The 20,540-nt window shown below is 50.3% G+C and overlaps 1 protein-coding gene across 1 annotated transcript in view; it reads right to left on the bottom strand.

The window, feature by feature from the left end:
- Positions 1 to 2,964: 2,964 nt before the first annotated feature.
- Positions 2,965 to 20,540, bottom strand: part of LOC309515002 (erythroblast NAD(P)(+)--arginine ADP-ribosyltransferase-like) — a 187,533-nt gene continuing 169,957 nt past the window's right edge. The window contains exon 3 of the mRNA XM_082192585.1: positions 2,965 to 4,119. Coding sequence (XP_082048711.1) covers positions 4,043 to 4,119 — 77 coding nt within the window. The 3' untranslated portion in view covers positions 2,965 to 4,042. The remainder of the gene's footprint in view (positions 4,120 to 20,540) is intronic.

The raw sequence follows: 20,540 nt of genomic DNA, 5'->3' as shown, positions 1-20,540 counted from the left end.
CTAGTTTAGATGTATTCAAGTCTCCAGGGCCAGATGAACTGCATCCAAGAGTATTAAAAGAACTGGCAGATGTGATCTCAGAACCACTGGCAGTCATCTTTGAGAATTCCTGGAGAACAGGCAAAGTCCCGGCAGACTGGAGGAGGGCAAATGTTGTCCCTATTTTCAAAAAGGGGAAAAGAGAGGACCCAAATAATTACCGCCCAGTCAGTCTGACATCAATACCAGGGAAGATTCTGGAGCAGATCATTAAGCAAACAGTCTGTGAGCACCTAGAAAGGAATGTTGTGATCACCAATAGTCAGCATGGATTTCTGAAAAATAAGTCATGTCAGTCTAACCTGATCTCGTTTTTTGACAGAATTACAAGCCTGGTAGATGAAGGGAACGCAGTGGATGTGGCCTACCTTGATTTCAGCAAGGCATTTGACAAGGTGCCCCATGATATTCTTGTAAAGAAGCTGGTAAAATGCAGTCTTGACTATGCTACCACTCAGTGGATTTGTAACTGGCTGACTGACCGAACCCAAAGGGTGCTCATCAATGGTTCCTCTTCATCCTGGAGAAGAGTGACTAGTGGGGTGCCACAGGGTTCTGTCTTGGGCCCGGTCTTATTCAACATCTTTATCAACGACTTGGATGATGGACCCAAGGGCATCCTGATCAAATTTGCAGATGACACCAAACTGGGAGGGGTGGCTAACACCCCAGAGGACAGGATCACACTTCAAAACGACTTTGACAGATTAGAGAACTGGGCAAAAACAAACAAGATGAATTTTAACAGGGAGAAATGTAAAGTATTGCACTTGGGCCAAAAAAATGAGAGGCACAAATACAAGATGGGTGACACCTGGCTTGAGAGCAGTACATGTGAAAAGGATCTAGGAGTCTTGGTTGACCACAAACTTGACATGAGCCAACAGTGTGACGCGGCAGCTAAAAAAGCCAATGCAATTCTGGGCCGCATCAATAGGAGTATAGCATCTAGATCAAGGGAAGTAATAGTGCCACTGTATTCTGCTCTGGTCAGACCTCACCTGGAGTACTGTGTCCAGTTCTGGGCACCACAGTTCAAGAAGGACACTGACAAACTGGAACGTGTCCAGAGGAGGGCAACCAAAATGGTCAAAGGCCTGGAAACGATGCCTTATGAGGAACGGCTAAGGGAGCTGGGCATGTTACCCTGGAGAAGAGGAGGTTAAGGGGTGATATGATAGCCATGTTCAAATATAGAAAAGGATGTCACATAGAGGAGGGAGAAAGGTTGTTTTCTGCTGCTCCAGAGAAGCGGACACGGAGCAATGGATCCAAACTACAAGAAAGAAGATTCCACCTAAACATTAGGAAGAACTTCCTGACAGTAAGAGCTGTTCGACAGTGGAATTTGCTGCCCAGGAGTGTGGTGGAGTCTCCTACTTTGGAGGTCTTTAAGCAGAGGCTTGACAACCATATGTCAGGAGTGCTCTGATGGTGTTTCCTGCTTGGCAGGGGGTTGGACTCGATGGCCCTTGTGGTCTATTCCAACTCTATGATTCTATGGAACCGAAAGTGCCCTCGAAAGGAACTGCGAGTCGCTCACTTTTGCCTTCGTTTCTTTTTTGGGCTCCAAAACTTCGGGGGTAAGATTTCGGGGACGCTGCTCCCAAGGAAACCCATAGAGGTTGCTCTGCTCCCATATTTGGGATGGTTCATTCTTCTTGCTGTGCAATGCCAGAAGATTAGTGTTGGTTTATGTTGCGCCCTGGAGAAGAAGGGGATCCCTTTTCCAGAGCTATGCTCACCGGAGGACGCTTGGAGATCCGGGGCCTGCAGATAGCCCAGAGCGCTCTCCCAACAAAAGATTCCCTGCATGCATCTTCTGTTTCCTCATTTCCTGTGTCCCCCTTAGTAAGATATTGTCTTATACTTGCTGCTGTGTTGTTTTATGAAGGTATAATGCAATAATGCAAGCCCCATTTTTCCTTCTGAAGAACAAGTGGGGGCTTTATACAGCTCCCATTTGAAGCAGTCAAAACCACTGCAGCAAATGTAACAGTATTTTACAAACTTGGGAGGTGGGTGATTCATTTTTAGTCAGTTTTATTCTGTCAAGACTGAGTGCTCCTGAAATGAAGCATGAATCTCCCCGTCTTTGTTGTGTAATGGATAGAATAGAATAGGGTTTGGATATAAATGCAATAAGGGACGTGGATGGTGCTGTGGTTTAAACCACAGAGCCTAGGACTTGCCGATCAGAAGTTCGGCGGTTCAAATCCCCGCGACAGGGTGAGCTCCCGTTGATCGGTCCCAGCTCCTGCCCACCTAGCAGTTCGAAAGCACGTCAAAGTAGAAGTAGATAAATAGGTACCTCTCTGGTGGAAAGGTAAATGGCATTTCCGTGCGCTGCTCTGGTTCGCCAGAAGTGGCTTAGTCCTGCTGGCCACATGACCTGGAAACTGTACACCGGCTCCCTTGGCCAATAAAGTGAGATGAGCACCACAACCCCAGAGTTGGCCACGACTGGACATAATGGTCAGGGTCCCTTTACCTTTCTAAATGCAATAAGACAATGAAATGAATACTAAGCATTGTGGAGCAAAGCCTGCTTGCTGCTCTGCTTGTTCTCTGTGTGCGGAAGGGACCTTCTCGGCACAGGAAGCTGAGAAACTGCAAGGGAGAGGGCGTTCCTTGGGGGAATTTATTGTCCCAAATTCATTGTGGACATTCACTCATACTTTTTTGTGAGAATTCAGAATAAATTGTTGAATTTGGATGCTTCTTGGCTTCTCAATTTTTCTTCACCTCAATTCCAGGAAGTGAGTTGAAAGAAATGACCACAAGGAAGCCATCTCTAGAGTTCAAAATCAGCAGAGAGAGGACTCAGCGTGCACTGCTCACAACGCGTTCCTTTTTGCTATTTTATGCCAAGCCACATGAAAAAGGCAATAATTTAGAAAATTATGAAGAATAATTGGCAAATGATGAAAAGTGGCAAATTTTTAACATAGTAAAAGCACAGTGCTAACAATACCTTATATGGAAATGTTTGCAATACAACTTCTAGGAGCATTGTATGGAAGCAATAGGAAACTGTTTGCATTAGCAAAGGTAAAGAGGCATGTCTTCAGGATTAGGCAGGAATCATTCAACGCAGCTGATTTGCAGAGGTCATTGCCTCTCAACCCTAGAGCACAATGTTGCTTTGCTGATCAAAACCTTGTGCGCCACCTCTGTCTCCTTGAGGGAAAGGCAGTAACAAGGGTAAACCTTTTTTTAAAAAATGAACTAAATTTTTTTTCCTCTCTCTACCTATTGACAAATTCTTATTTCCTCACCTCCCCCACAGCATCATATATTCTCATAATGTAATTGAGCTCAGGTGGTTCTGGAGGTAAGTGATGGTGAAGCCACTCTTTCCCTCTTCCTCACGTGTAGAACGTTGCACAAAATGCCCAGATGATCATCATCCAAACAAGGACAGAGATCAATGTGTCCCCAACACTATCACCTTCCTAGCTTATGGAAAACATTTGGGGATCACCTTAGCTCCCATTGTCCTCTTTCTGTCTTTAACAGCAGGGAGTGTGTTGGATCTCAACGTGGTATGTGTCCAACCAGATTTGGTGTCCACCTTTGAATAGGCTAGGATTTTGTGCTGCTCCACATCCCCAAAGCAGTCATTTTGTGACTGGCAGGGGCACCAGCTCCTGGGGGCCGAGACCTTTTGTCCCCCTCCCCCATATTATGGGTGGTATGGACACCCTGCCAGCATTCAGAAAGCATGGAGGCGGAGTGTGGAGCCAAGGGTGGCCCAGCTCTGGCCTCTGGCTCCTCCTTTTCCTGCTGTGGAAGGGAAGGAGGTTCAAAGCACCTCCTGTCGGTGGTGGCCCTGGGAGGAGGAGAGGCAGAGCCACTGACCACTGAAGCCACACAGCTGCTGCGTTCAGCTCTGCCCCCAGCTCCTCCTGACGTCGTGACGTCGCACACACGACGTTGGCCCCTCCAGTCGCTTTCACAAGCTGGCGCCTCTGGTGACCAGCACAGCACCCACAGCACTTTCTCAGAATTCAAAGTGTTCCCACTGGTCCAAAACATTGGGTGACCCCTGGTCCACATCATCGTCCTCATAGTTCCCACCTGAAACAAGAACCACAACATGAGTCATTCATGTATTATTATCCTTCATGCTCCAAAAGGGGTCATCCACCGCCACCCCGTTTCTCTCTCAGCATTATTGCACCCCACAAGCACATTCCACACCGCGAAAAGTATGTGAGGAGGCTGCAGAGCTGAGCCAGTGAGGAGTGGAGCCCAGGAGGCAAAGGGCTGTGGCCAAGGGAGAGTCCTCAGGCATCTTCCTTCAGCTCCTGGGCCTGAGGGTCCCCATCCCAGATATAGGGCACCGTTAGCCATCCAAAAAGAACCTTTCTAGAGCAAAATAGAGGCACATTTGCCAACTTCTAGTTTTAACTCTGGATTGCTCTCTACCCACGAAAAAGAGGACGTGTCCTGGAAAAGGAGGACATATGGCAACCCTGCAATGCCCATCTCATTCTGTATTAGGGAGAAATAATAAATCCAGGAACCCTTTTCCTGTTGGTGACAAACAAATGCCCTTAAAAATCTTGGAAATCAGAATGGGCATTTTGTTTTCCTGGCCGCCTTTGATACTGATGCCAAGCCCTTCGATGTCCTGCTTGACGATCCGCACGGTGCGCTTGATGTTGGCAAGGGAGTCCAGGACAGGGGCTCCTGGCTCGCCACCATTCAGCTGCACGGGGCAGCGGGCAGCTGCAGCGGCTCGTCGGCTCCCTTGCTGCAGGGGCTGATGCTCAATAAGTCGTCGGAAAGGGTGGCGAGCACCCGCAGCCACGGCTCACCCTGCACCCACAGCTCCAGCAAGCCGCTCTTGGAGCTCCCTGGCCGGCCGCCATCTTCAGCGCATTCCTTGGGTAGCCGCCACTGCTAACCCTGCCTGCCTGGAGTGGAGCCGGGACACGCAGCGAGAAGCCACCGGCCAGGCGGACGGCCAGCCGAGCCGCCTTGAATGATGGTCAGGGGTGCCATGGGCAACCCTGGCCTCTGTCCCTCTTCCCTTCCCTCCCTCCTCGGATGCCCTCTCGCATCTCTCCCTCCCAAAGACTTGCACGGCTCTTTGTTGCAGCAGTCCTGGCTACAAGCTCCCCAGGCGAATGGTGTCTCTGGGACTGGCCAGGCGGTGCCGGGTGCCAGGAGCTGAGGCGCCTCAGAGTAAGCAAGCAAGTGGGCGAGGGAGCCCAGCCAGCCAGCCCTTGCTGTTGGGAATGGACAGACAAGTTGGCAGGCCGGGCAGGCGTTGTGCTGGCCTTCCTTGTGTTTGCTGTGTGCAAGGCCTGCCTGGGAGCTGAGTGCCCAGTGCCAAAGGGGAGCCTTACCGCCATGCTGGCCTGGCAGTACCCGCTGCTGCCGCCCAAGATGACTAAGGTGCTGGTCTCGCGTTCACCTTTGGCCTGTCTCTGTCAGGCCACTAAAGCTGGGGGCACCCTCTTCCCAGGCCCCTGTGGGGCAGTGTGAGGAGGCACCTCTCTATGGGGCAGGGGGGCAGCTCAGAGACCAGGGGGTGCAGCTGCCCAGAGGACTCCCAAGGAGAGGGGAGAGGAGGCTGAGGGCACGCTCCGCAAGGGAGGGTGTTTGAAAAAGGGTGAGGGGCTGCCGGCTCTGCAGGCAAGGGGGGACAAAACGGCTCCTGAGCCCCACAGGGGGGCCGCAGAAAGAATGCAGTTGGTCCAGGGAACCATGGACCCCAAAAGGTTGAAAACCTCCGGCTTATGGGATTGTGACGACTTGGGTCACTGGGTTGGGCAGAGCAGGCGGAAGGCACCAGGCGCTTCAATGACAAAGGGGACCCAGAACTTGCCAAAGAACGTTTTGAGCTAAAAAATTGGGGTGCAAGATTGTCCAATTCACTCCAAACAAGCGGCAAACTTGGGCAAACGTTTTGCAGTGAAAATCCTGTGGTTTGCAACGTCCCACAAAGCGAGTGATACACACTCTAAGCTGGGAGTCAAAAGCTCACCAGGAACCCAACATTAATTCACTCTAAACTGGCGCCAAACTTTGGCAAACATTTTGCAGTGTCTTGCAGTAAAAACCCTGCATTTTGTAGCACCCCACCAACAGAGCAATAGTCCCTCAAACGGGGGGTCAAAAGGTCACTAAAAACCCAGCGTTCTCTGATTCACTCCAAACCGGTGTCAAACTTTGGCAAACGTTTTGCAGCGAAACCCCCATGGTTTGCAACACCCCACAAAGAGAGCAATGCCCACTCTGCCACAGGCCGAGTGCTCTGTTTGTGGGGCACCGCAAAACACGGGGGGGGGGTGTTCGCCACGAAACACTGCTGCAGACCTTTCGTGGTGTTTGGCTCCACTTCGGAGTGAATTGGATGATGTCGGGTTTTCAGGAACCTCGTGACACACACCCCCCGACTTATGGTGCTGATTGCTCCATTTTTGGGGCGCCGCAAAGCATGGGTTTTTGCTGTTAAAAGCTATCGCAGACCTTTTGTCAATGTCTTGTACTGTGAATCGAATGACGTTGGGTTTTGGGTGGCCCCGTGACTCCATGGGTTAGGGTGCCAATTGCTTAGGGCTGCCATACGTTTTTCGTGACCCCGCCATCTTACATTGACTCCACTTATCTGAGAAGTGTGAAGCTCCAGGGGTGCAGCGCTGCCTACACATAGAGCTTAGGTTTATTTGGTGGAATGCTATGGCATTTTGCAATATTTGAGTTCATATTTATATACTGGAAGCATTCAAACACACTGCCCCTGGAGTCCCACCCCAGGCAGCCTGTTCAGAAGCTACTGAAAGGTCCAGGAGAACTAAGACCATCATAGTCCTCCTCCAAGCCTTAGCCAACCAGCAGAGTGACCATATCTGACCATGCCAAGTCTGGGTCAGAAACCAATTTGAAACGAATCTATATAGTCCAGTGTGCTCTAAATATGTTGAGAATGAAACAGCCACAAGTCACTCAAAACTCTTACCACCAAACTGTACACTGGCATGGCAGGGGTGATGGGGTGGGGAGCATCAACTGTGCCATTCTGGGGGTGGGCACCATGCTCAGGTTAGGGCGGGGTGAACTGGCACTGGCAAGCCACCCCCTGCTCCCCACCTTGCCTGGAGGACACCTCTTCTGCTCCCACCCCACCTCATGCGCTGCCACTGCTGAAGAAAATGTGTGACTGGCAGACATCTGGAAGCATCCCTTGTGTCCAAGGACTTTGTTCAGAATAGTCTCACAACTGCCACATTTAGGGAAACCAGGAACACTCCTCCTTCTAATGGAGCACCAGGCAGCTCCTTCCTAGGGTCAGGCATTCATCCCCCCACAGCCTCCTTGATGGTCTTCTGCAGTGTGAGGTCTGGCTTGGCGAGGAGACACCGTTGCAGACGGCTGTTCTGAACCCCGCAGACAAGTCGATCCATCAGGGTATCATCTAAAGTCTCAGAACTCACAGTGGACTGCAGCCTTTCGGAGGGTGGCAATGTAGCTGTTGATTGACTCCCCCTCTGCCTGGTCCCGGTGGTAGAACGCATGGTGGGCAGCAATTTTGGACTGCTTCAGAGCCTAGTGGTTTTTTAGCTTTTCTTTTAGCACGTCTCATGGCACTGCCTGGACTGCTAGTGGTGCGACCAAAACTTGGGCCATCTCAAACACCTCAGGCCCGCAGAGGCTGGGGAATAGGCCCTGTTTACACTCCTCTGACCCTTCCGTCAGATCGTTTGCTAGGAGGTAGCAGGCGAAGCGAGCAAGGTAGGAGTCCCATGATTCAGAGGCTGGCGCAAACGGCGGTAGAGGCACGAGTGAAGCCATGATTCCGATGCCGACGTGGAGGGCGATGGATAGAACACAGTGCTCTAGCCAGAACGGTCAGCTCTGAATTGGGTTCTGTTCAGTGATTTCGCTCAGTGTTTCAGCTCAGTGATTCCACTCAGTGTAGAAGGCATTGCAACGAGCCACCACTGAGGGCTGCGGTGAAAAGTGCAGCTCAAGATAAAATCTGTTTTGGGAAGAGAAGCACTGAACCACTGATATATTTCAAGTGGACTCTGTATTTACGGTGTTTGCAATTAAGATAAAACCTTTTTGGGAAAGAAACTATTTTGCCATTTTTATGGACATTTATTCTTTGTTTACAGATAGTTGCCTCGGTGATATTATCTTGTGTCAATTGCAGTAGTCATTGTATCACCACCCTGTACACCACAGGGCCCCGCTCCTGCCACTCACCACCTGGCCCAGGGCGGGGCCTGACAGGCCTCATAAGGACTGCTGCTGCTGGCCAGGAGGATTCAGAGGGGCGCAGAGTTCTTTTTAAAATGTTTTAAAATTTTCTTTTTCCCTTTTGATTTTTTTTTTGGGGGTGGGATGGATGTTTGGTTGGGCTCAGGAATTTGTTTGATTTAGATGTGTTTGTAATTTTTACAGTTTTTTGTTTGTATTATTTTATTGTGTGTGGGTTTTTTTAAGGGTTTTATTTTGTTCTTAAGCGGAGGGGTCAGGGCTGCGGGGGAGTGGATACCAGCCAACAAAATGGCTGGGGCATGTTCCACAGGGGGGGATGCACTGGGACAACCGATCTCAGTGATCACGGGCAGGAGGAGGAGTTACGCTAAGACCAGACCATGTCATTACAGAGGAGGCAGGTTTAGTCGTTGTCTGAGGACTATCCCTGCCTCCGGGTCTGGTCCTGACTGGATGGATACTAGAATCAGCAAGGGATACCCACATGACCTGAAGGTGTTGCTGTGCAATGCCAGGTCAATGATTCATAAGACCACTGCCATCCATGACTTGATCATGGATGGAGGACTTGACCTGGCATGTGTAACAGAGACTTGGCTGGATGAAGCAGATGGGCCTGTCCTTGCCGCTGCTTGTCCACCAGGTTTCTCTTACACACAGCAACCCAGGTCACGTGGGCGGGGAGGGGGGGTTGCAATGATTTTTAGGAAGTCACTAGTTTGCACCAGGAGTCCTATTGGGAAGACCCAGTTTTCTGAGTGCATGTTCTGCAAGTTGGGCAATAGGGGCAGTACAGGATTCCTTTTGGTGTACCGACCTCCCCGCTGCACCAAGGATTCCCTGCCCGAGCTGCTTCAGGTCGTGGCAGATGTTCTCCTGGAGACACCTAGTTTGGTCGTCCTAGGGGATTTTAACATCCATGCCGACACGACCTTACAAGGGGCCACTTGGGACTTCGTGGAAAGCATGGCCTCCATGGGGCTGTCCCTGAATAAGTCTGGCCCAACCCATAGCCGCGGACATGCCTTGGACCTGGTGTTTACCTCTATGGATGTTGGTGATCTGACACTAAGTAAAAGCGAAACGAAAGAAGTGCCATGGTCAGATCACTTCCTGGTGCAACTGGACTTCTCTGCGACCCTTCCCCTCTGCAGGGAGGTGGGACCAATTCGGATGGTCCGCCCCCGCCACTTAATGGATCCAAATGGTTTCCAGAGAGTGGTAGGGGATGCTTTATCCCATGTTGATGGCCTTTCAGCTGATTCCCTGGTGGCCCGCTGGAATGCGAAGTTAACCAGGGCTATTGACTGTTTGGCTCCGAAGCGCCCTCTCCAATTGCATGGAGCCCGGACAGCCCCGTGGTTTTCCACGGATCTGAGGGCAATGAAACAATCGCTGAGACGGCTAGAGCGCCGGTGGTGGATAACTCATTCTGAAACTGACCGGATATGGGTTAGAGCAGTGTTTCCCAACCCGTGTTCCGCGGCACACTAGTGTGCCGCGAGACGTTGCCTTGTGTTCCGTGGGAGGGAGGCGGGCGAGTCGGGCGGCGAGAGGCGGGGCGGCGGCGGCATCTCCTGCTGGATGCAAATCCAAACATGGCGGGCGCCTCCCTCGCTCCTTTGTAGGCGGACCATCGAGAGAGAAAGAAAAGGAGGCGAAAGAGCGAGAGAAGGCGCCTGCGCGGAAAGAGGAGCGAGCAGTGCGCCTGCGCGCCGCGGCGCCCGAGTGCAGTGAAATTCCGTGAAGAGGGGAGGGGGGGCTGGAAAAGAGAGAAAGGAAAGATTTTTCTTTTTTTAAAAAAAAAAAGGAAGAGGGAAAGAAGAGAAAAAGTGGCAGAAGCTGAGGGGAAAGTTTCCGTGAGGGAGAGAGAGAGAGAAACGCGGGGCTGGCGGGACCCCTCCTCTTCCGCCACGCGTCGCCCGCCACCGCCTCAGAGTCTCCTCAGGAGCGGCAGCGGCTGCTCCCCCTCGCCCCCTTCCTCCCCCCCAGCCCCCTCCCAACCCCCGGACGAGGGACGCGAGGCGGCGCCGCTGAGAGGACGGGAAGGCCCCCGGCGGCGGGGTCGGCTTGAGCAAGGACGGGCGAGCGCTAGCCGGCTGGCTCTAGCCCGGCAAGAGGAGGAGGAGGAGGAGGAGCACGCCGTTGCTTCCACAGCGGCCGCCCCACACTCCCCTCCCCGGGCACCGGCGGGGAGAATGACGGAGCTCCAGTCCGCGCTGCTACTGCGGAGACAGCTGGCAGGTCGGTCCGTCCGTCGGTCGGGGCAAAACACACCGCAGCGCAGGCAGAGGCAGGCAGGTCTGTCACTCCCTGCCCCCCCTCGGACCTGGCCGGCCTGGGGTTTGCACCCCAAACATTCATGTCCACCCCAGCTACACAAGCCACAACTTGCTCTCAGTTCGATCTGTCAAATAACTCACCTATCATTCACATAAAGAACCTAGTCTATCCTCAAACGTCAGAATGTACCTCCTCTCTAGCTTCCCCCACTTCATCTAGGCACTTTCAGCCCTTACTTAACCCTCCCCAGCCTGCTTACTCTTCCTTCATTTGCTATAAAAACTAAATACAGAGAGAGACTGAGAGCTGTTGACGAAGAGCTACGTGTGTGTCTTTCTTCGATTCCAGCCAGAATATCAGCTTTGTGTTCAGCCAAACAGGCCCAGGTTACGCACTGAATAAAGTATTTTATAATTTTTCATATTTCTGTTTACTTACTATTTCATAATAAAGTAATTATAAAATACTTTCTTTGTGTTTTTTTGATTCCTATTAAAGAGAGTTACTTTATATATAGTCAATATAGGCACAGAGTTAATTTTTTAAACATTTTCTAATGGTGGTGTGCCTCGAGATTTTTTTCATGAAACAAGTGTGCCTTTGCCCAAAAAAGGTTGGGAAACACTGGGTTAGAGCTCAATGTCGAGCCTACCAAGTGGCGATAGCGACGGCGAAGAAGACTTTCTTCACTGCCTCTATTGCATCTGCAGAAAACAACAGCAGGAGACTTTTTCAGGTGGTTCGCAATTTAGCAGAACCACCTGCTACATCGGGGCCCAGTATGGGTCACATGATCTCCTGAATGATTTTGCAAAGTTTTTTGCAGATAAAGTTGCTCAGATTCAGGAAGAGGTAGACTCCACCGTGGGAGCAGGGCTGGGGCGGGAGAGTGCTAGAGTTCTGTCTAGTCAAGTTGAGTGGGATCAATTCCAATCTGTTACCTCCGAAGATGTGGACAGGCTGCTTGGACAAGTGAAACCAACCACCTGTCTCCTGGATCCTTGCCCATCCTGGCTTATAAAAGCTAGCAGGGAAGGACTGGGCAATGGGCTTCGCGGGGTGGTGAACGCTTCCCTCCGTGAGGGAGCCTCCCCAGACCTGCTGAAATAGGTGGTTATCAAACCACTTCTTAAAAAAACATCTTTAGATGCTGCCAATATGGCCAACTATTGCCCAGTCTCAAATCTTCCATTCCTGGGCAAGGTGATTGAGCGAGCGGTTGCCAAACAACTCCAGGCACGCCTGGAAGAAGCGAACCATTTGGATCCCTTCCAATCGGGATTCAGGCCTCACCATGGGACTGAAACTGCCTTGGTCGCACTGGTTGATGATCTCCGGCGGGCTAGGGACAAAGGTGAGAGCTGTTTCCTAGTTCTGCTGGATCTCTCAGCGGCGTTTGATACCATCGACCATAACATCCTTCTGGACCATCTAGAGGGGTTGGGAGCTGGGGGCACTGTCATACAGTGGTTCCGCTCCTTCCTCCTGGGCCGTGTTCAGAAAGTGGTGGCGGGGGATGAGTGTTCAGACCCCTGGGCTCTCACTTGTGGGGTGCCTCAGGGTTCTGTCCTCTTCCCCATGCTTTTCAACATCTACATGAAGCCTCTGGGAGAGATCATCAGGGGGTTTGGACTGGGTGTTCATCAGTATGCGGATGATACCCAGCTCTACCTCTCTTTTAAATCAGAACCAGTGAAGGCGGTGAAGGTCCTGCGTGAGTGCCTGGAGGCGGTTGGAGGATGGATGGCGGCTAACAGATTGAGGTTGAATCCTGACAAGACAGAAGTACTGTTCTTGAGGGACAGGGGGCGGGTGGGTGGGTGGGACTCCCTGGCCCTGAATGGGGTAACTGTGCGCCTGAAGGACCAGGTGTGCAGCCTGGGAGTCATTTTGGACTCAAGCTGTCCATGGAGGCACAGGTCCATTCTGTGTTCAGGGCAGCTGTTTACCAGCTCCATGTAGTATGCAGGATGAGACCCTACCTGCCCACCCTACCTGCCCACTTGCCAGAGTGGTGCATGCTCTGGTTATCTCTCGCTTGGACTACTGCAATGTGCTCTATGTGGGGCTACCTTTGAAGGTGACCTGGAAACTACAACTAATCCAGAATGCGGCAGCTAGACTGGTGACTGGGAGCGGCCGCCGAGACCATATAACACCGGTCTTGAAAGACCTACACTGGCTCCCAGTACGTTTCCGAGCACAATTCAAAGTGTTGGTGCTGACCTTTAAAGCCCTAAACGGCCTCGGTCCTGTATACCTGAAGGAGCATCTCCACCTCCATTGTTCTGCCCAGACACTGAGGTCCAGCGCCGAGGGCCTTCTGGTGGTTTCCTCGCTACGAGAAGCCAAGTTACAGGGAACCAGGCAGAGGGCCTTTTTGGTAGTGGCATCCACCCTGTGGAACGTCCTCCCACCAGATATCAAAGAGAAAAATAACTAGCAAACTTTTAGAAGACATCTGAAGAATGGATGCTTTTGAATTCTGGTGCTGGAGGAGACTCTTGAGAGTCCCATGGACTGCAAGAAGATCAAACCTATCCATTCTGAAGGAAATCAGCCCTGAGTGCTCACGGGAAGGACAGATCCTGCAGCTGAGGCTCCAAGACTTTGGCCACCTCGTGAGAAGAGAAGACTCCCTGGAAAAGACCCTGATGTTGGGAAATATGGAGGCACAAGGAGAAGGGGAGGACAGAGGATGAGATGGTTGGATAGTGTTCTTGAAGCTACCAGCATGAGATTATTGTATTTTAGTGTTTTGTTGGAAGCCGCCCTGAGTGTCTGGGGAAACCCAGCCAGATGGGCGGGGTATAAATAATAATAATATATTATTATTATTATTATTATTATTATTATTATTATTATTATTATTATTATTTTCACAACATGCCAGTTACCGAAAAGTGAAGGAATAAAAGAGTATCATGGTGGCATTATGGGTTTGTAAGAGCAGAGCTGAGGAACCCCACGGCTTCTCCTGGGGACGATCTATTCAGGGAGGCCTGGCTCTCTGCTCTCGGATCAGCCGAGAAGGTGATCTGCCTACCTGGCCCTTCTCCCCAGCTGCTGGCCCTCCTGCTCTTGAGGAAGCTAGTCTTTCCCCTCCTTTGGTCATCAGAGAGAAGCCTGCCCTGCCCACCCCATGAGGACCGGCAGCTTGAGAGCCCACCTGGCCTCAATCCACTAGAGGGGGGGGGCTAGATTAAATCCTGGGCCAACACGGGTGACAGAGCCCCCAGAAGGGACAGAACCAAAGGAGGTGCTCCCTTTGGGAAGATCTGCTTTGGGGGAGACCAAGGGCAAGGACCACCTCCTCAACGTCTTCTGTGGGGATGGTCTTGCCCTAATAGTTTTAACTGGTTTTTTAAAATGTGTGTGTGTGGTTTGTTGGTTTTGGGAGGAGGGAAAGCGAAAGTGATCTGCCATGGGCCATTTCTGAGAATTCAGATGGTTAGAAAGAACACCCTGCCTAGGTCCAGAAGCCAACAGATAAGGGAGGGTGTGTTGTTTTTCTTGCAGTCCATTTCCTTCTTTCGTTTGAGGGACCTTTCAACACAAAACAGGATACTAACAGGATCTCTGCTCTTAGCAAAACAGCTCAGCAAAGATTTCCATGTTTTATGTTTTGTTTATGCTGTAAGAACATAGGGATGTCTGAAGAGCCCTGTGGGATCAGGCCAGGGGCCTATCTAGTCATAGAATCACAGAACAAGAGTTGGAAGGGACCCCAAGGATCATCTAGTCCAACCCCTTGCAATGCAGCTGTCCCACACGGGGATTGAACCTGCAACCTTGGCGTTATCATTACCACGCTCTAAGCAATGGAGCTCTCCAGTCCAGCCTCCTGTTCTCACAGTGACCAGCCAGATGCCCCCAAGGAAAGCCTGCAAGCAGGAGCTGAGCTCAAGAACAACCCTCCCCTTCTGTAGTTTCCAGCAGCTGCAATTCAGAAGCATCGCTGCCTTCGATTGTGGCTAACTCCAGCTGTGCACAAACATCATTTCACATGTATGTATCTTCAGTGAAACATATGTGCTGTGAGGGCAACAAATGTGTGTTTGTGAACGTATCTGGCATACAGGTATATTCATCAGGGTGGCATTGATGAGGATGATGAAATAATATAAATAAGAACAAAACCAATAATCCCCCTTGCACAACACATATAAAAGCACTTTGGATGTCAATCCACCAAAGGCCTTGTTGGAGAGGAGCGTTTTCGCCTGGCACCTAAAGATGCTGTGAGGAGACGGTCAATCAGTTCCTTCCTCAGCAGACCCCAAGCCTCACATGAGCCCACAGTGTGATGCAGCAGCAAAAAAGGCTAAGGCTCTTCCAGGCTGCCTCAACAGAAGTCTAGTGTCCCGATCAAGGGCAGTAATGCGTCTATGGCACATGGTCTGACTCTCTATAAGGCTGCCCCCTATGCCTCTGAATACCCCAAGTGTGGGGAAAGCCACTGAGCTGACGTCTTGTTTGTGAGTTTCCTGTCATGGCATCTGGTTTGCAGAGCCATCAGGCTGCTGGACAATGATAGACCCCTTTTGCCTGACCCATCAGCTGCACTCTTTTGACGCTACAGTATTGTGTTCTCCTTTTATGGATGTGCAATTGGATAAAACAAGGGCAAACTCTTGTCAGCTCTTCCACCCTCTGAATACACAGAATTTCCTCCTTCATCTGTGAGGGGTTTGGTGGGTTCCCCCAGAGCATGGCCCTGCTGCCGCCACAGTGCATAAAAATGGAAGATAATATTTATTATTGTTATTGTTTGTATAGCGCCGTTCACCCAAACTTCTCAGGGCCCTCAACTGCTTTTTCTCCAGAAGGCTTCATCTCTCCCAATCTCATAAAATTGAGGCTGGTTGTGGCTCGATGTCGAGGGAAACCTTCCTCTACTGCCAAGAGCCCCCATATCTGAGGCCAAGATGGAGGCCCTGCTGACAACCTCTTTCCCAAAAGCCCCGGGGGGGGGGAGAACAGATCCCCCGGTGATGTCAATCCCTGCTGTATGAAGCCATCCGGCTTCCATGGATCCACTTTGGGTCCGGATACCAGGAAAGGGAGGGTTGTGCAACTAAGGACCTTGATTCTGCATGGATCCGACTTGGGGGAGGCCGACCGAGGGGGTTGGACTAGATGGCCCTTGGGGGTCCCTTCCAACTCTGCGATGCACCGCTTAAGAGCCTTTTTGGAGTGAAATGCTGACGATCTCGCAACTTCCTTCTCCCCCGGAAAGTGATCTTTGTCCCTGTTATGTATTCAGTGCTCTGTGTTTGCCTGAGCCCCTGTACTCTGATTCCATACATGATATCCAAACACAGAACATTTCAGGATTTGGGCCTCTGCCACTGGCCCTTAAACTCTGAGTTTACGATTCATGGCTTGGAAGTTTTATTATTATTATTATTATTATTATTATTATTATTATTATTATTATTGAAAACTCTTTATTACACAGTCAACATTAACTTACACAACAATACACAGCAATACAATATTTACATCACACACTACAGTTCTTACAACTTACATCTACTTTACAGAAGAAAAAAGAAAATAGAGAAAAAGATAAAGGTAAAAGATTTAAGTAATTAAAATATACCGTATTTTTCGCCCTATAGGACGCACTTTTTCCCCTCCAAAAATGAAGGGGAAATGTGTGTGCTTCCTATGGGGTGAATGCAGGCTTTCGCTGAAGCCTGGAGAGGGAGAGGGGTCGGTGCGCACCAACCCCTCTCACTCTCCAGGCATCAGGAAGCTCTCCGCAAGCCTTGCAAGCCCAGTGGGAGGTCCTGCTGAGCGCGCGAGGCTTGGGGCGGCAGCCTGTCGCCCGAAGCATGGGGAGCCCTCCGGAGGGTGCCCCGTGCTTCGGGCAGGTGAGCGCAAGGCTTGGGGCGGCAGCCGCGGTGGAGGGGGAATAATTTTTTTTTATTCATTCCCCCCCCCCAAAAAAAACGAGGTGTGTCCTATGGGCCGGTGCGCCCTATAGGACGAAAAATACGGTACTTCCAATTATTCTCATTGTACTGATTCTCAAGAGAAGCGGACACGGAGCAATGGATCCAAACTACAAGAAAGAAGATTCCACCTAAACATGAGGAAGAACTTCCTGACAGTAAGAGCTGTTCGACAGTAGGATTTGCTGCCAAGGAGTGTGGTGGAGTCTCCTCCTTTGGAGGTCTTTAAGCAGAGGCTTGACAACCATATGTCAGGAGTGCTCTGATGGTGTTTCCTGCTTGGCAGGGGGTTGGACTCGATGGCCCTTGTGGTCTCTTCCAACTCTATCATTCTATGATTCATTTTGTTATTTAACACACAGTGCTTTATTGTTGTTTTGATTTCCCAAGTCATTCAAAGAAGTTCTATTGTTTATCACCTTTACATTACAAGAATCAGTCAAGATCTGCCGGGAGATTTTTGTTATCACAATACTTTTTCTAATAATAATAATAATAATAATAATAATAATAATAATAATAATAATAATAATTTATTTATATCCCACCCTCCACAGCCAAAGCCGGGCTCAGAGCGGCTAACAACAATAAAAATAACACAGCATTCTAAAATCAATTCATTTTAAAATCAATTCAAAATTAAATTAAATTAATGGCAACCGTTGGGCTAGAGTTCTGTGAGGATTACCAAAGGAGAGGGTCAGGCTGTGCCCTGGCCAAAGGCCTGGTGGAACAGCTCTGTCTTGCAGGCCCTGCGGAAAGATGTCAAGTCCCATATTAAAATATTCTTTAAACACTATCCATTCTTTATTAACCTTCTGCATCGGATATCCTCTAACTCTCCCTGTCACATTTGCCTATTGTAGGTATTCTATCATCAGCTTGGAAGTTTAGACAGCCAATGACGTTGGGAGGGGGAGTGGCCCAGGTCTTCAGAAATGTATATAAGCAGTTGCTTTGCCCCTGTTGTCCAGTTCTGTTAATTCAATAAAGGTTCCTGTGTCTTGCCTTGTTCTTTGTCACTGCCGAATAGATAAAAGGAGAAGTGGCCTCTGTGTCTGAAGCAGACTTGTGCTTTAAGAGGGGACCAACGCAAGTCGTACACAAAACAACTCAAGCAAGAGAGCCACGTGGGCAAAGGGAGATTCATCCGATTTCCACGTTTCTGGTAAGACGCGTTTGCACATTAGAAGTTGCCGCGGCTTCTTTTGTTGTCAAAGGCTTCTTTTGCATGGCTGCTGCAAACCGTTCCAGCTGGCATATTGCAGAGGGGACTTGGTGACGGATCTTGCGCTGATTATGCCCTCGCCTCCTGCTCTCTGGCTCTTTGGAAAGGCCACAAATCCATCCTGATTTGGCCCAGACTTGGAGCAAAGGAGTGAAGGCTGCGGCGCAAGGGTCTCCCGGGATTTGGGGTGGGACTAGGGGGACCCCTGCCCTGACTCGGGATATGGCACCTTCCTAAGATGCTGAGCTCCTCTGCTGCTGCCAGTTGCTTCCTTGCAGGAGGGAGGAGGCAGGCGGCTGTGGACCATCTTCTGGACCAGTGTTTCCCAACCCGTGTTCCGCGGCACACTAGTGTGCCGCGAGACGTTGCCTTGTGTTCCGTGGGAGGGAGGCGGGCGAGTCGGGCGGCGAGAGGCGGGGCGGCGGCGGCATCTCCTGCTGGATGCAAATCCAAACATGGCGGGCGCCTCCCTCGCTCCTTTGTAGGCGGACCATCGAGAGAGAAAGAAAAGGAGGCGAAAGAGCGAGAGAAGGCGCCTGCGCGGAAAGAGGAGCGAGCAGTGCGCCTGCGCGCCGCGGCGCCCGAGTGCAGTGAAATTCCGTGAAGAGGGGAGGGGGGGGCTGGAAAAGAGAGAAAGGAAAGATTTTTCTTTTTTTAAAAAAAAAAAGGAAGAGGGAAAGAAGAGAAAAAGTGGCAGAAGCTGAGGGGAAAGTTTCCGTGAGGGAGAGAGAGAGAGAAACGCGGGGCTGGCGGGACCCCTCCTCTTCCGCCACGCGTCGCCCGCCACCGCCTCAGAGTCTCCTCAGGAGCGGCAGCGGCTGCTCCCCCTCGCCCCCTTCCTCCCCCCCAGCCCCCTCCCAACCCCCGGACGAGGGACGCGAGGCGGCGCCGCTGAGAGGACGGGAAGGCCCCCGGCGGCGGGGTCGGCTTGAGCAAGGACGGGCGAGCGCTAGCCGGCTGGCTCTAGCCCGGCAAGAGGAGGAGGAGGAGGAGGAGCACGCCGTTGCTTCCACAGCGGCCGCCCCACACTCCCCTCCCCGGGCACCGGCGGGGAGAATGACGGAGCTCCAGTCCGCGCTGCTACTGCGGAGACAGCTGGCAGGTCGGTCCGTCCGTCGGTCGGGGCAAAACACACCACAGCGCAGGCAGAGGCAGGCAGGTCTGTCTCTCCCTGCCCCCCCTCGGACCTGGCCGGCCTGGGGTTTGCACCCCAAACATTCATGTCCACCCCAGCTACACAAGCCACAACTTGCTCTCAGTTCGATCTGTCAAATAACTCACCTATCATTCACATAAAGAACCTAGTCTATCCTCAAACGTCAGAATGTACCTCCTCTCTAGCTTCCCCCACTTCATCTAGGCACTTTCAGCCCTTACTTAACCCTCCCCAGCCTGCTTACTCTTCCTTCATTTGCTATAAAAACTAAATACAGAGAGAGACTGGGAGCTGTTGACGAAGAGCTACGTGTGTGTCTTTCTTCGATTCCAGCCAGAATATCAGCTTTGTGTTCAGCCAAACAGGCCCAGGTTACGCACTGAATAAAGTATTTTATAATTTTTCATATTTCTGTTTACTTACTATTTCATAATAAAGTAATTATAAAATACTTTCTTTGTGTTTTTTTGATTCCTATTAAAGAGAGTTACTTTATATATAGTCAATATAGGCACAGAGTTAATTTTTTAAACATTTTCTAATGGTGGTGTGCCTCGAGATTTTTTTCATGAAACAAGTGTGCCTTTGCCCAAAAAAGGTTGGGAAACACTGTTCTGGACATTTCTGTGTGTTCCCTTGGCTTGTTTTACCAGTCTCCATCAATTAATGAGAAAAGGAAGTGAGTTGAAAATGGTCGGATTCATCAACATTCACTAAAAACAATATGTAAAACCCCAGTGCACCTAAACCACATGCAGAAAGGGTGGTGCCAATATGAAAGGTTCTTAACTACCATTTGTGGTGGGATCATGTGCATGTAAGCAAAATTTGGGATTTAGTGGTTTTCGAACTCGGCACCATGTTCCAGACAATAGAACAGTCCCTGGTTGTGTTTAGTCTCCATGTTTTTTGGGATGTAACTCCAGTTTACATAGCAAGATACTAACAACTCATTTGCTAACAGCTGCCCATTTAGTTGGAGCTCAGGACTGGAAGGATATTTCCATGCAATCTATTATGACCTGGTTTTAAATAGCCTTAGGCATAGCCCCATCAGAGAAATTGACCCACCAAATCTGGGTTCTCAGAACCCAGCTTATTTCACAATAGTCACACAGGTGGCAAATTCCATCTAAATGTGATGTCATCTGGTGCTGATTTTGAATATTTTGAATATGTGGTCTCCCATATGCTCCAAATCATAGAGTGATAGAATTGCAGAGTTGGAAGGGGCCCGATCCTCTGCATTACTGGAATCACACCTGAATGTTCCGACTTGGGACCGTCCTGATTTTGTTTGTTTGTTTCTTTGATAACCGTTAAATTCTTACCTGAGATATGCACCCAGGTTCCAACTGGTAACTCAGAGCAGGGCTTTTAGTGTGGCTGCCTCTGATCTGCGGAACAGCATTTCTGTCAAGATAGGACAGGCACCCAGAAAAAAATAGAAGACATTTTTCTGTTCTAACAAGCCTTCACAGCCGGATGAAGGAAGTTTGTGCCTTGACGGTCTGCTTGGTATTGGGGTTTCTAATTTTTAAGTTGCTGCTATTTGTTTTAAAATGTTTTTGAACTGTTTTTATTGCATTCTGTACATTTTTCAAAAAATGTGCGTACCGACCCCTCTCACTCTCCA

Source organism: Podarcis vaucheri (assembly GCF_965113315.1).
Source record: "Podarcis vaucheri genome assembly, chromosome: 12".
Taxonomy (NCBI): Eukaryota; Metazoa; Chordata; class Lepidosauria; order Squamata; family Lacertidae; genus Podarcis; species Podarcis vaucheri.
This window is presented reverse-complemented; position numbering and strand designations above follow the sequence as displayed.